At 44.7% G+C, this 15511-nt stretch overlaps 1 protein-coding gene across 1 annotated transcript in view; it reads left to right on the top strand.

Annotated features, from left to right (window-relative positions):
• The first annotated feature begins 14093 nt into the window (after positions 1-14093).
• STOX2 (storkhead box 2) overlaps positions 14094-15511 on the top strand; it is a 117444-nt gene continuing 116026 nt past the window's right edge. Inside the window, exon 1 of the mRNA XM_050791677.1 lies at positions 14094-14688. Coding sequence (XP_050647634.1) covers positions 14523-14688 — 166 coding nt within the window. The 5' untranslated portion in view covers positions 14094-14522. The remainder of the gene's footprint in view (positions 14689-15511) is intronic.

The raw sequence follows: 15511 nt of genomic DNA, 5'->3' as shown, positions 1-15511 counted from the left end.
CCGGGTTCCCGCCATTCGCCTGCCTCAGCCTCCCGAGTAGCTGGGATTACAGGCGCCGCCACCACGCCCGGCTCATTTTTTGTATTTTTAGTAGAGACGGGGTTTCACCGTGTTAGCCAGGATGGTCTCGATCTCCTGACCTCGTGATCCGCCCGCCTCGGCCTCCCAAAGTGCTGGGATTACAGGCGTGAGCCACCGCGCCCGGCCAATTCACACTCTTCTTGCGAGCACGCTGACAAGGGCATCAAAGCATTTTCTGCTGAACTGCATATCTTAGTTGCGGAGGGTGTGGCGGTGTGGGACAACAGCCTGTAGTGACATGGAAAAGCAAACTGGACACTCTTCTCGTAATCGATACATACTTAGGATATACTTAACCTCTCCTCCAAGGCAGTTTTTTTTTCACTTGTTCGAGAATCTGAGTTTAAGATACCACACGAGCAACTGTTATCTGCTCATTGGCATACAGGTTGTGACTTCGTGAAGACATTGCTTTGTCAAGCCAAACATGAATGGATTCCCTGACACCTAAAACTTAAGTAGTTTGGGTTTAAAAATGTATCGTGGCTCTGGAAAAGTCTGTAGGAAGCTTGTCTCCAGGGACGTCGTGGTGTGTCAGCACAGAGTAGCTAGGGCCGGAAAGCCAGATCAGATACTCTTTGGAAACCAGTCTCTGAGATTTTGGAACAAAATGTGTCCCACCATATCTCTGGGTCCAGCTTTCTCTTTTTTTTCCCTCTCCCTCACTGTCTTTACTTTATTGCCTTCTGGTTCTTTCTCATGGTTTCTAATTCTGGTCAGGCCTTATCCCATTTCTAGGATATCATCCCCTTGTTTCTACTGAGACGTCACAGCCACAGGTAAGTGGCAGTTCCCCGGCGGTACAGAAGTGATCACGTGGAAACCTGCAGTAGGCTGGGACTAGTGTGGCCTGTGAGCCGACCTAACAGCCTCGTCTGTGTTCTGCAACATGCTCCATGTGCAGTGCTGGCACTTGTCCCTTCCCTTCGCAGCCAGCATCTTAGCTTGGTGGACTGGGCAAAGCCGGTGGTCTCTTCAGAAACCTGTGGGAGGAAAAGTCTGGGTGATGCAATTGATGCTGGACTTCATGTTTTTGTTACTGGAAACACTTGCAGCAGATCTTGAGTCTTCGCCCTTCTAGTCGAGGTGAGAGAAGAGCAGATGGAGATACCTAAGGAGACTATTATTTTACATATAAAAGTGTCTGATCCTGCAGGTGATTTTTCTTGTCTCCCCACTTAAATTTATTTGTTCCTCTTATAAAGCAAAACTGTAACTTAAAAAGAAAAACTAGCCTTCTTTCCCTAAAAAGTAGGGTGACCCTGTGTCCCTGTTTGTCCAGGAGGGTACAAGTGTAAGCATTTTGTTCTAGTGTAATTAGTAGCATCCTTCTTACTTTAAAAAACATCGTAGTTGGCTCTGGGAGGCCGAGTCAGGCAGATCCCTTGAGCCCAGGAATTTGAGACCAGCTTGGGCAACATGGTGAAACCCCATCACTACTAAAAATACAAAAATTAGCCAGGCCTGCTGGTGTGCACCTGTATTCCCAGCTACTCAGGAGGCTGAAGCAAGAGGATCGCTTGAGCCCAGAGGTCAATGCTGCAGTGAGCCATGATCATGCCGCTGCACTCCAGCCTGGTCAACAGAGTGAGACTCTGTCTCTAAAAAATAAAAAATTAAAAAATTAAAAACATTAAAAATATCCTAATTGAATAATAACTAACATGGTAACTCTAATGGAAGTTACTGTGAACTACAGTTATATTATAGCTAATCCTCTATGCTTGAAACATATCATATGAAAAATAATAGAAAGATTTAAGATTATTACCCGTAAGCCTAGCTACTTAAACTGCTAAATATTGAAGCAAAAATTTAAAAAATCTTTCAGATGAACTTAAAGAAATTATTAAATAATAGCATCTCTGTATTTTTATTCTATGTTAGCATTAGAAATGTTATTAGCAATTATTAAATGATATCACATAAAAGTCCTGTAATTTGCTGGAGTTAAAAAGTTACTCTTAATAGAGTCTGGGATTTAAATATACGGAGCCTTTTTATTTGTTTATTTTTTTTTTACAATTATTGAAATTTGATAAAGCAGGAAACTATTTGAGCTTTGCTTCCCTTTTTGATATATGATTTTAATTATTCCTGTATAACATTCCCTTAAATTACAGGAAGCCACATGTTGGAAAAAGGATCCATCCTTTAAACTCCATCTGTGTTATAGTGTGGTTTTTCATTGGCTTGGGAAGCAGCTCTGTGGTGACCTGCAGACAGAATTGAGAAAAGAAAACTTTCAAGATTGATTAGTGTGAAGGAGGTTTGTGGATTTAACTCTCTCAGTCTCTTGCACCATCTGTATAAATGAACTGTGGCAAAGTCATTTGAGTCATCTGAATACATTTGTACTCTATTTTACATGCACGTATATTCATAAAAACCATGTAGTAAGACATCCTAAAAATGTGGGGGTATTCTAGCAATGCAAAGATTTATATGGACTTCGTTTGGATGACACAAACAACAATAAGAAAACACTACATCCAGTAACTGCTCACACCAGGCATTACGGAGGCAGTGGAGTGAGGCAGGAGAGTACAGTCGTGGACTAGGATGTCAAGAATGGAATGCTGGTTCCTCAAGCTGTGTGGGCAAATCGCGGACTATCTCTGAGCCTTAGTTTTTCGTCCTTTCTTATGATAGCAACCCCTGCCTTGCCTGCGTTATGCATAAGGCTCATTATTTTGTCAAGTCCTATGCGAACTTAAGGCGTTATTTTTCCTCAGATAGAATTCTTATCTACAAATGGATATGAGGGACATGAAGTAGATACAATATTTGTTTCTTTATGATCCGGAGTCCACAGCCATTTGATGCCCCTCTGCTGGGAACCATAGCACTGAAGAGGGCCTAAAATGAGCACATTGTGGCACACTTTGTTGAGGGCCTATTTTTTGAAAGGCACTAGGCATAAAATGATTGTAAAGTGAAATCTGCCCTAGCCACCCCATTTTACATTGCTAACGCTCAGTCTCAATCTTCCTCTCCTGCATTATTTTCTTCCATTCATCACTATTTTATATGCAACACAATTCACTAACTGATGTGTTTACTGTTGTCTCCTGCCCTCAGGAGACAGATTCCTTAATGACAGAATATTTTGTTTTTGTCGCTATGTTATTGTTTTATTTTGGAATTTTTGTGTCCAGTACCTGGAATCATTATTAGCACATTAGCAAGTGCTCAATAAACATTTGTTGGATGAACAAGGCAGCCATGCTCTTCAGTTGTGCACAGCCAGGGAAGCAGACAGACATTTTTGTAGGGTATTATGTTGTATTATTAATACAATGAGGTCAGCAGGGTAATAGGAAGGGCACCTGTTGTTATATAAACAGGACAAGGGCCTCTAAATCTGCAGGGATATTCGAGGGCAAAGACAAGGAGAAGATAGAAAGTCTTTCAGAGAACTGACCTGGGTTTGAATCCTGCAAGCGGGATACATGAGAGTTTCCAGGAGGCAAAGGAGGTACTAGCCAGCTTACAGCAACAGGGCAGCTCCTAAGGCCTGCAGTGAGAAATGACCTTGCTGACGACCGGGCATACTTTCATGTGTGGTGCACATTGCAACAAGGGCCCTTGATGATTCACTGGGGCAGCAGGAGAAAATGCGAGAACTTGGGTGTTTATAGTGATCTTTTAGGTAGAAAGTACAAAATAAATGAAGTCTTAAAAACTGATGCCAGGGCCAGCGCTGGGTGAATGTGTCTGGAGGCAGCGAGTTACAGGAGGATGTGTGGGAGTATCATCAGGCACAGGGCATTCTGTGTGGCTCCGTGTCGTCTTTTCCTTGTTTATCTTTTTATAGAAATAAGGTGTCACTCTGTTGCTGAGATTGGAGCGTAGTGGCGCAATCATAGCTCACTGCAGCCTCCATCTTCCAGGCTCAAGCAGTCCTCCTGTGCAGACTCCCAAGTAGCTGAGACTACAGGTGCACCCCACCATACCCAGATGATTTTTTTATTTTTCGTAGAGACGGGATCTTGTTATGTTGCTCAGGCTGTTCTCAAACTTCTGGGCTCAAGTGATCCTCCCACCTTGGCCTCCTAAAGTGCCGGCGTGAGCCATCACCCAGCCTCATCTTTTCCGTTTAGTATATTTCTTCCTACTGCAGTTTACCTGTGCTTATTAAGTGGATTTACAGCTCATCTGATCTTCACGATTTTGTAACGAGTTGGGGAGTAACCTTGAAAAGTTTTTCTACTTCACAAAAAATACACTGATTAATTGTGACAAAATACTTAAAGGCGGTGTTCAACATAAAGATAAACTATGCATTTTACTGTATAAATGTCCAGAGTTACACTTTTGCTGACCTTTTTTGAATACAGCGATGTTAGTACTAGTCACTATAATCCAAGGAACCAACCAATATTGTGATTTGGGGGTTAGTCAAATATGAGCTGCATAAAGTTCACGAAGACATTGTGGTGAGTCTTGGGTGGTCCAGGAGAGGACTTGCCCTGCCTATCGAAGCTTGGCAGTGGAAGCATGTGTTACCCACTGCGGTTTCCCTGGGGCAAGCCTGAGATGTACAGGGAAAATCTAAAGACTCACTTCATGAACTGTTAACGTTGTCAGTCATGTCAATCAGGCAACTAAATTCCTACTCGTTTCCTCAACAGGTAGAGGTTTGGTGACTCAAGTCAACTCTTGTTTGATTCCGAAGCTTCTTGGTTTTCATGTGAGAAAGCCCGTTATTTGTTTATCTGGGTTTCAGAGAAACATTAGATCTTTCTAGAGGAAGCCTGTTCTCCGTGAGGGCATGCCTGGGTGCTTCCGGCTTTGTAGATGATCGTATTTTGGTGCTAGCTTTGCTTACTTGAAGTCTTGTGGGTATAACCTTAGATTCTTTAGATGAGCAGAGGTAGCTGTTGTGCATGCTAATTTGCAAAGACAGTGTTTCAGTATGAGATAGCTTTAAAAAGGGAACTGCAAATCGGGGCTAAGGAGCTGGACACTGAGGTCATGGTGAGCTAGTTTCTTTTAGTTAAATGAGCAACTTTATTCTGAACTCTTTTTGATTTTGCTGAAAATATTTTAGCCGTTTTGAGGAGAGGCTTAGGTTTGAAAGCTTGATAAAAGAGCCTCATAGGTGTTTTCCCAAAGAAGATGGCAGTAATACATTTAGATGTATTACTAAATACACAGCATATGCAGAATAAAAACAGATCCTGAGGTTCGTTTCAAGTAATACGGTTTATTGAACAGAAGTCAGCTGGCTCAGTGTCAGTGTCCAACCTTATCAGAAAAGATCCTTAAATATTTTTCATGATTTCCAACTGCATTCACATTGGGGCTTCTCCATGCTAGTTAACATAAAAAGTGAAACATATAATCTTCTTATTATGCAGTCTGATTTTTGCCTTAAACTATTTAATATTGAAACAAATTGCTGATTATCATGTTCCATTTTTTAATTGAAAAGCTTATTTTGAAGTAAGCATTTTAACAAATATATTAGGCATAGGATTTCATATATTTTGTCATATATCTCATTTTGATTTTTAATATTTAAATTTGTAGCATAGTCTCATTTCATTGGATTTTTTAATGTCACATTTTCTGTATCTTTTGCAGATGACACTGATTCTCTGTTTCTGCCGTCCCTCTCCTTCCCCGGTGCCTTGGCTCGGGCCTTCAGGAGATGGGAAGGCCGTGGAAACACAGTATAGCAGTGGACGGTGTGTAGCGATGTGTGTGGGCTGAACTGGGGAGAGCAGTGAGAGGAGGTGGTTGGGAATGACTCCCAGGTTCTTGCCCTGGGAGACTGGACAGTGGGACTCCCATTTGCCATGACTGGAAATGTATGCTAAGACCCCGAGGTTGGGAGACTGGGCATAAGGATGATACATTTTGTGTAATGAACAGCTTGAGTTTGATTGTCCATGGAGCATTCAGAAAGGAGATTCAGTTAACAGTAGGAAGTAAGAATTTGGAGATCCAGGAGAGAGGCCTGGGTTGGTGAGAGGTATCTGGAAATCATTCACTTGCAAGTGCTGAAATAAAGCAGTGAATGTTTTGGAAGGAACTCAGCTGATGAAATTCTGAATGCCAAGAAGGGTGATTGGGTGGAATCCAGAGAACACCCAGTACTGAATGGGCAGAGGTGCCATGGATAAGGAGAGCCTGTAGACAGTGACAATGAAAATGACAGGGAGGGAAGAGTTTTAAGGGGAGAGAGTGGGCAACAGTGGCAAGCATGAAACCAAATAAGGACCAACGTCCTGAGTGGATTTGGCAGTGGTGAGATCGTTAGCTACATTAGCAAGAAGAAAAATGTGTTTATGGGCACACCTTGTTTCATTGCTCTTTGCTTCATTCCACTTTGCAGATGTTGCATTTTTTACAAACTGAAGTTTTATGTCAATCTGGTGGTGAGTAAGTCTACGGGCACCATTTTTGCAACAGCATTTACTCACATTACGTCTCTGTGTCACATTGTGGCAGTTCTCTTAATATTTCAAACTTGTTCATTTGTGTTATATGTGTTATGGTCATTTGTAATCATTGATCTTTGATGGTATTATTGTAATTCTTTTGGGGCTCCACAAAGTGTGCCCATATAAGATGGCAAACTTGATCCATAAACGTTGTGTGCGATCTGACTGTTCCAATGACTGGCCATTCCCCCCTCTCTCTCCCTCTGCTCTGGCTCCCCTATTTCCTGAGACACAACAGTATTGAAACTAGGCCAGTTAATAACCCTGCAATGGCCTCTACATGTTCAAGTGAAAGAAGAGTTGCATGTCTCTTACTTTAAACCAAAAGCTAGAAATGATTAGGCTTCGTGAGGAAGGCATGTCCAAAGCTGAGACAGGCCAAAAGCTAGGTCTCTTGCGCCAAAGTCAGCCAAGTTATGAATGCCACGAAAAGTTGTAGGAAATTAGAAATGCTACTCCAATGAACACACGAATGATAAGAAAGCAAAACAGACTTATTGCTGGTAGGGAGAAAATTTGAGTGGTCTGGACAGAAGACCAAGCCAGCTACAACATTCCCTAGGTTAGCCAAAGTCTAATCCAGGGCAAGACCCTAACTAGCTTCAATTTTCTGAAGGCTGAGAGAAATGAGGAAACTGCAGAAGGAAAGTTTGAAGCTAGCAGAGGTTGGCTCATGAGGTTTAAGGAAAAGAGCTGTCTCCATAACATAGAAGTGCAAGGTGAAGTGCTGATGGAGAAGTTGCAGTAAGTTATCTAGAAGATCTAGCACAGATCATTGGCGAAGGTGACCACACTAAACAATGTATTTTCAATGTAGACAGACAGTCTTCTTTTGGAGAGATTGGCCATCTTAGACTTCGAGAGGAGATGTCAATGTCTGCCTTCAATGATACGACCTTCAAAGGACAGGCTAACTCTCTTACTAGGGGTCATGGAGCTGGTGACTTTAAGTTGAAGCCGATGCTCATTTACTATACCAAAAAACTGAAGACCTTTAAGAACAATGCTAAATCTGCTCTGCTTGTGCTCTATAAATGGAACAACAAAGCCTGGATGACAGCACGTCTGGTTACAACATGGTTTACTGAATATTTTAAGCCCACTGTTGAGACCTGCTGCTCAGAAAAAAAGATTTCTTTTAAAGTATTACTGCTTATTGACAATATACTTCAGTGACAATGGTCACTGAAGAGCTCTGATGGAGATGTTAAGGGAGATTAATGCTGTTTTCATGCCTGATAACACAATGTTCATTTTGCAGTAGCCCATGGATTAAGGAGTAATTTTGATTTTCAAGTCTTATTATTTAAGAAATAAATACTTTTCATGTGGCTGTAGCTGCCATAGATCATGATTCCTCTGATGGATCTCGGTACAATAAATTGGAAACTTTCTGGAAAGGATTCACCATTCTAGATGCCATTAAGAACATTTGTGATCCATGGGAGGAGGTCAGAATATCAACATTAACAGGAGTTTGGAAGAAGTTGATTCCAACCCACAGGAAAGATTGTGTTCAGATGCTTAGGTTTTTAATGAATGTTCCATATACTGGAGATACAAGTTTAAAAATTCAAACTTCAAGTTTTCCTTTACTAGAGATGCAAATTGAAAAATCAAAATTTCCTTAAGGTTTCAGATTCAATTTATTCTATTTGTATATTTTGCATTTTTAAGTAAAAAATAAAAACCGTAACTCTTGGGGCCTCTGAAAAACATTTGATCAACTCGAATGGAACACTAAATCCCCTTTTCTTAACAATTAGCCCTACTTAGAAACATCTTTAAATACATTCCCTTAAACATTTAAATTGCATCTATAAATTTGGTTTATTTAATTTTTAAAATGTATTACTATTTTTATTGAGTTAAAATACACATAACATGAAATTTACCATCTTAATCATTTTTAAGTGTATAGTCCAGTTAAGTTAAATATATACATAACGTTATGCATCCATTACTACCATCTATCTCCATAATTCTTTTCCTTTTGTAAAATGGAAACTCTCTACCAATTAAACAACAACTCAAACAACGACCCCTCTTTTCACCTTTCCTCCAGCCCCTGGCAACCACCATTCTCCTTTGTGTCATTATGATTTTGACTATTCTAAGTACTTTATATAAGTGGAATTATGCAGTATTTTTCTTTCTGTGACTGACTTCTTTCACTTAGCATTCTGTTTTCAAGGTTCATCCTGTTGTAGCATTGGACAGGATTTCCTTTCTTTAGAATGCTGAATAGATTCCATTATATGTATATATTGCATTTTGCTTATCCACTCATCCCTCATTGGGTACTTGGGTTGCACCCATGTTTTAACTATTGTGAATAATGTTGCTATGAATATAGGGAGGGTCCAGATATCTCTTCGAGTCCCTGCTTTCAATTTGCAGGTGTATCTAGAAGTGGAATTGCTGGATCATATGGTAATTCTATTTTTAAGTTTTTGAGGAGTTGCCATACTGTTTTCCACAGTGGCTGTACCGTTTTGCTTGCCTACCAACAGTGCACAAGGGTTCCAGTTTCTCCACATAATTGCCAACGTTTGTTATTTTCTGGTTTTTGGGTTTTTTTTTTTTTTTTTTTTGATAGTAGCCATGCTAATGGGTGTGAGTTGGAATCTCATTGTAGTTTTGATTTGCGTTTCTCTAATGATTACTGATACTGATTATCTTTTCATATGCTTACTGCTCATTTGGATATGTTCTTCACAGAAATCTCTATTCAAGTCCTTTGTCCATTTTTGAATCTAGTTGTTTGTTTTTTTGTTGTTGAGATTTAGGAGTTCTCTACATACTCTGGATATCAGTCCCTTATCAGATATATGATTTGTAAATATTTTCTCCCATTCTGTGGATTGTCTTTTCTCTGTTGACTGTCTTCGGATGCACACATTTTAAAAATTTCATTAAGTCAATTTTTCTGTTTTTTTTCTTTTGTGGCTTGTGTCTCTGATGTCATACACTTGGTATACTTGATTTTTAAAAAGTGCTTAATATATCTGACTAGGAAGGCTTCAACCCAAATTTTCCCCAGTACTCTACTGGGTCTTCAGTAGTCATCAAATATGTGCCAACCATTGCTAGCCATTGGGGATATAGTTCTGAACAAAACAGAACAATGAGCAACAATGAATAAGACAGAAAATGTCGCTCATCCTCGTGGAGTTTACATTCTTCTAACTCTCATTTCATTCAACTATAGCAAAGCTAATAAACTAAAGTTTTAAATGAAAAGGATTTCAAGTCAAAATTTGTATACCTTTCAATTTAAGATTACAAGTCTAAAATCAATTATACATTTGAATTAGAGTCACAAAGCAAATCTGTCTAATTAGTGTCTCTAATCTGTCTGATATGAAAATACCAAATATACACATTTTAAAAGCCTGATTAAAGAATACTAATGCTATAAAATCAATTTGCTTTATCATTTAATTCTAACTTTCCTAATATTGAATACTGGGTTACAAAACTGAGCTTGCTTGATGGACAACTCATGACCCAGATCCATGATTGTCTGAGGTCGGTTTAGAGATCTGAAACTGACCAGAGTGACTCTTTCCATAACACAGATGGACAGACTGAGTCTGATTTTAATAGTGGCTATAGTAACAGGGACCTCCATTTTCTTCAGATTGGACTGGTTTCACAATACGCTGTTTGCTAGATTTAAGCCTTCCCTTCATAGCATTATTCAGCATTGTCCCCAATTTGGATGGATAAATTACTTCACCACCTATACCTACTTTGCCATCTGATCCGATTCAGCTAACTCAGCCTATGTACCCCCTAATTCTTCTACATCAGGCTAGTTGGCCACAAACACTGGATCATGTCACCCCTCTGCAAGGTCTGCATTTGGAGGTGGCTGAGTGGAGCTGTAGCTCTTCTCCCCAAATGTCCATCAACTCACCTCCCTTCTTTTATATGAACAATTAATATTTTCTCAGTTTAATCAAGTGCAATTCAAACTTACTTCCAGAAAATTCTTAGCCAATCTCTCCCTTCAAACAGGTTCCCTATTCTTCTGTATAGAAATTCTAAAAATATCATTGCTTCTTTTATCCAAACCCTTCAGCGGTTCACACTGCACTTGGAATAGAATATAAAACCTTTACCATGGGCTGCAAGTCCCGGCATGATCTGGCTCTGCATCCTTCCATGACCTCATCACAAACCTCCCTCTTACTATGCTCCAATTTCAGCCACAGTGGCCTTTTTCCACTTCCTCCAACAGAAGTCAAGATCCCTTCTACCCCAGGGCCTTTACACAGACTGCTCCCCCTTTCTGTAACCCCGTCTCCCCCACTCTGCTTGAGTGGCTCCTCATACTGTAGGTCTCAGCTCAACTGTCATTTCTTAGAGAGGTTATTGTTCTTCATAGAACTTAGCACAATTTCTGCGTTTATTTGCCTACTGTTTCTCTTCCCTACTAGATGGTTTGCTGCAGGGTCATGTGTGGTGCTCTGTTTGCCTAGCACCCATCCCAGGGCTCACATATTCTAGACAGTCAGTCATTGTTTGCTGAATGAATGACTATCACAGTTGCCACAGCAGTCACCATTAGCCTTAAGTCATAGCTATTATAATCATTCATATAACCGCTTTTGGCTCTTGGGAGGTACTGAGTAATTGTTGAATTGAGATATCTCAATGTCAGTTATCCTACATTCATTACTACAATTTATTGTTACCTTTATGATCCTTTACACCAGCGGTCCCCATCCTTTTTCACATTGGGCACCAGTTTCGTGGAAGACAGTTGTTCCTTGGACCGGGGTGGGGGTAGGGTTGGAGGGTAGAAGGTTTTGGGATGATTCGAGTGTATTACATTTACTATGCACTTTATTTCTTTTATTATTAGATTGTAATAGATAATGAAATAAGTATACAATTCACCATCATGTGGAATCAGTGGGAGCCCTGAGCTTGTTTTTCTGCAACTAGGCAGTCCCATCTGGAGGTGATGGGAGACAGTGACAGATCATCAGGCATTAGATTCTCATAAGGAGCATGCAACCCAGATCCCTCCAAGCGTGGTTCACAATAGGGTTCGCGCTCCTATGAGAATCTAATGTGGCTGCTGATCTGACAGGAGGCTGAGCTCAGGAGGTAATGCCAGCAAGCAATGGAGAACTGTTGTAAATACAGATGAAGCTTCACTGCCCACCTCCTGCTGTGCTGCCTGGTTCCTAAGGGGCCAGGGACTAGAAGCTGCATGGGGTCCATAAATATCCGTGGGGTAGGTAAATATCCAAGCAGTCCATGGCCTGGGAATTGGGGATCCCTGCTTTATCCAGCTAGCTCTCTATAATTTCTAAATCTGTAATCTTTCTGTTCTTAGCAGTTCTCTTACAGGAAGACATTGAACTAAAAATGCCTTTTGGGGGACTATCCTTTCCTAATTAAAAACAAAAAAACACAGAACATTAGTGAATTGGTTGACAGTAATCCATTTATTTTTGGGGGGGGGGGGGACAGAGTCTTGCTCTGTCGCCCAGGCTGGAGTGCAGTGGCGCGATCTCGGCTCACTGCAAGCTCCGCCTCCCGGGTTCCCGCCATTCTCCTGCCTCAGCCTCCCGAGTAGCTGGGACTACAGGCGCCCGCCACTACGCCCGGCTAATTTTTTGTATATTTAGTAGAGACGGGGTTTCACCGTGTTAGCCAGGATGGTCTCGATCTCCTGACCTCGTGATCCACCCGCCTCGGCCTCCCAAAGTGCTGGGATTACAGGCGTGAGCCACTGCGCCCCGCCTAGTAATACATTTTGATTTTGTAAATATAAATTCCGTAGGCTACTTACTGATTACTTCTTTATTTATCCTGGGTATCCCAAGAGGTAGTACAGTGGCCACAGGTTATAGAAGGCGGTCTTGAGATCTGAATGAGGGGAGCTCTAATTCTAGATTTTATAATGCCTGTGGCTTAACGCCATCCTGCTCTGCCTGGTTCTTCAAGATCCTTGCTACCCACCTCAAAGAATTCAAGCCTTGGAATAGCACGGATTGTGTTAGAAGTTCCTGAATCCTAAGCAGCTAGAATCCACTGGCTTGTTTTTGCGGTATCAGCCTGTTAAAAGCATATCCCCATAAAGATTTAACATCCCTGTCTCCGCGTCTTGGCACCTGTGAATATGAAACAACAGCATAAATATGATTTTGAACGTTGCATTGTCACAGATGAAAAAATGCATCAACAAGTCAAATAAAATGCAGCACTGAAAAAGGAAATCAGGCTTATTTTTGTCGTTGTTTACTGTACCAAAGCATTTTTGGAAACCCAAATCGAGGAGATAACCGTTTTTGAATGAACGGCAGTGGCAGAGCATGGTCGGGGTTAGCAGCAACGTGGCTGGGCGCCTTTAACTCGGCGTGACCTCCGGGTCCCGGGCCCGCGTCCCGGGCCCATCGCCCCGGCCCGGGCGGCGCATTGGCCGCTCCTCCCCTCGCGCGCCGCGCGCGTTGTTGTCCTTTAGCGATTGGTTGTTGGACCAGAAACAGCTGTGCAGAGCCGTGCCATCTAAAGAGCTGTGGACCTGAATGCAGTGTAGCCGGCTGGCGGTGACTTACACCGGGACTCCAGAGGGAGAAAGGAAACGCTGCAGGCCACTTGCATTGCGTCTTCCAGGCTGCGTGGACCTGGCGCCCCGGCGAGTGCGGTTGTGGGGGAGCTCGCCGTGGCGCCCCCTCCCTCTGGCTTTAGCTTCCGTTGGGGTTGGCGCAGGTGGGCCAGGCAGGGCACCGCAGATCTCCCCGTTCCCACGAAGGCTGGCTCGCTGTCTCTCTCCGAGGGGGAGGGACCATCCTAAAAATATGTAAATATCCAAGCGCTGGCTCCAGCCTGGGGCAGCAGCCAAGGTCCCTGCACCGCCGCCGGGTGTTTTACATGAAAATGAGAAGCCTGATGGGAACCACGCTCTAACTTAAGGCAGCCTGGTGATTAGCATGAGACTGGGCGGCTGTCCTGCTTCCTGCCCTTCAATAGCCGTTCCGCGCGCTCGCGCCGGAGCAGCTCTGCCACCGCGCGGGGGTCGATCGCAGGCTCGGCGTCCTTGGCAGCCATGGCTCCGTCGCCGCCTCGGCCAGTAAGTAGGAGCATGCATGTGTAGGGGGCACATGCGTGTCGGCGCCCCCACCCAGCCACCCACCCGCGCGCACGCACGCACAGCGCCCGGAACCTCGGCAAGGGGAAGATTGACGAGGCGCTGCAGTCGCGGGGACGACGCGGGCTCTTCCTGGATTCCGCAGGAGCCCGCCCGCCGCAGCTGCTGTCTGCAGAGCCTGCTCGGATCCTGTGCACACGCGCCCCCGGCTCGAGCCTCTGTGATGAAGACTGCCTCCCGGGGACTGCAGCGGAGGCAGAGCCAGCCAGCGCCAGGGACTGCGGGCCGTGCGGCTGATAGGCCCGCGGGGACACGACTCGGACACTGTCATCCCCACGCCTCGCGCTGAGCCGCCCGGCGCGGAGGGTCTGCCGCCGCCCCTCCGGACTCCCGCACGCCGGATCCCGGGTCAGCCCCGGAGGCCTCGGCTGCCTCATTTGTTTGGGTCTTTTGTGCCGTGGCTCCCAGTTGGCCAAGCACTCCTGCGCTGAATCGGGCCATTGTCTGCGCTCCCATTGCCTTCACGCTGCAAGTCTCGGCGCCCCCACCCCGCCCGCCCCCTCCCCGCCTCCTCCAGGCCGGGGAGCCTCCTAACGTGCCTTTCCCCCCAGGAATCTGGAAGCTATAAGCCGGGCGGATTGCAAATGAAGTGTAATGCATTGTGGGACGTGTGTAAAATCGGAGCCTTCGCCGTGGGGGTGTGGGGGGGCGTGGGGAGGGCCGGACCCGCCGCTGGCGGTGTAGACGCCGACGAGGAGGGGCTGGGAAAATGTGCGCAGAGTCCGCCCGGGTCGTGCCCGCCGTAGACGGATGAAGGAGCGCGGTGCGCCCCGGCGCTGAGGCCCCAAGGATCCGGGCGGCAGGTCGCCCTCCCCACCATGAAGAAGACCCGGAGCACAACCTTGCGGCGAGCCTGGCCTAGCTCGGATTTCTCGGACCGGGCCTCGGACCGCATGAGGTCCCGCAGCGAGAAGGACTACCGCCTGCACAAGCGCTTCCCCGCGGCCTTCGCGCCCCAGGCTTCGCGGGGCTACATGACATCAGGTTGGTTGGTGACCGCGTTTCTGCCCCCGCGCCGGGGCCGCGGGATGTGCTCGGTATCCCGCGGCCCGGGTGCTTGGAGGAGAGGACGGGCAGTGATGGATGCGATAAGTTATGGGGAAAGCAGGAAAAAATTAGCTCCCATCCACCATTTTGTACCTCCGCAAGATCCACAGCAGGCCCTCTCAATATGGGGTTGGAGAGCTATTAGTTAGGTAAAACGAGGGAGGGGGGACGAGCCGGGCGTTTTGGCTGCAGGGAGATAAATGACTGCAAGCCCCCGCGCTGCAGCCTCCTCGAGCTTTGTGGAGGATCCTGCGCCCAGGGTTGCCTGCAGTGCCAGGCTTGCTGGCTCCTGCGTGGTGGCCGGTTATCTGAGTGGGTATTTCCAGCAGCCCCCTGTTCTCCAAAAGGAACAGGTTCCATGCGCAGCTCTGGATGGGCTGAGTCAGGGGAGAGTCCTGCAGACATCCCAGGCTCGTCTGATTTGCACGCAGAGAACTGTGTTGGAGCTCACTGAATGCGTTCTGTGGGGGTAATGGTGTGGATGCGGATTGAATGCTCACATGATTCTGTGTGGATTTAACATACATTGCTTTGAATTAGGCTGTATGGAAAGAATGGAGGCTGTATCATGTATTTGCGTGTCAGACAGGAAGGACAAACAAAACGGTAAATGGAAAAGGGAGGCTTCAGAAAAGATTTCCGCTTAAAATGCAGTGCTGTGAAAAGCCTTCCTGAAGGAGCCAGTTCTTTTTTTGGAAATACAACGGAATGGCTTTGGTTTGATTTGGGAACCCAGGGATGAAATTCTTGAGGGAAATGC

This window comes from Macaca thibetana, chromosome 5 (genome assembly GCF_024542745.1).
Source record: "Macaca thibetana thibetana isolate TM-01 chromosome 5, ASM2454274v1, whole genome shotgun sequence".
Lineage (NCBI taxonomy): Eukaryota > Metazoa > Chordata > Mammalia > Primates > Cercopithecidae > Macaca > Macaca thibetana.
This window is presented reverse-complemented; position numbering and strand designations above follow the sequence as displayed.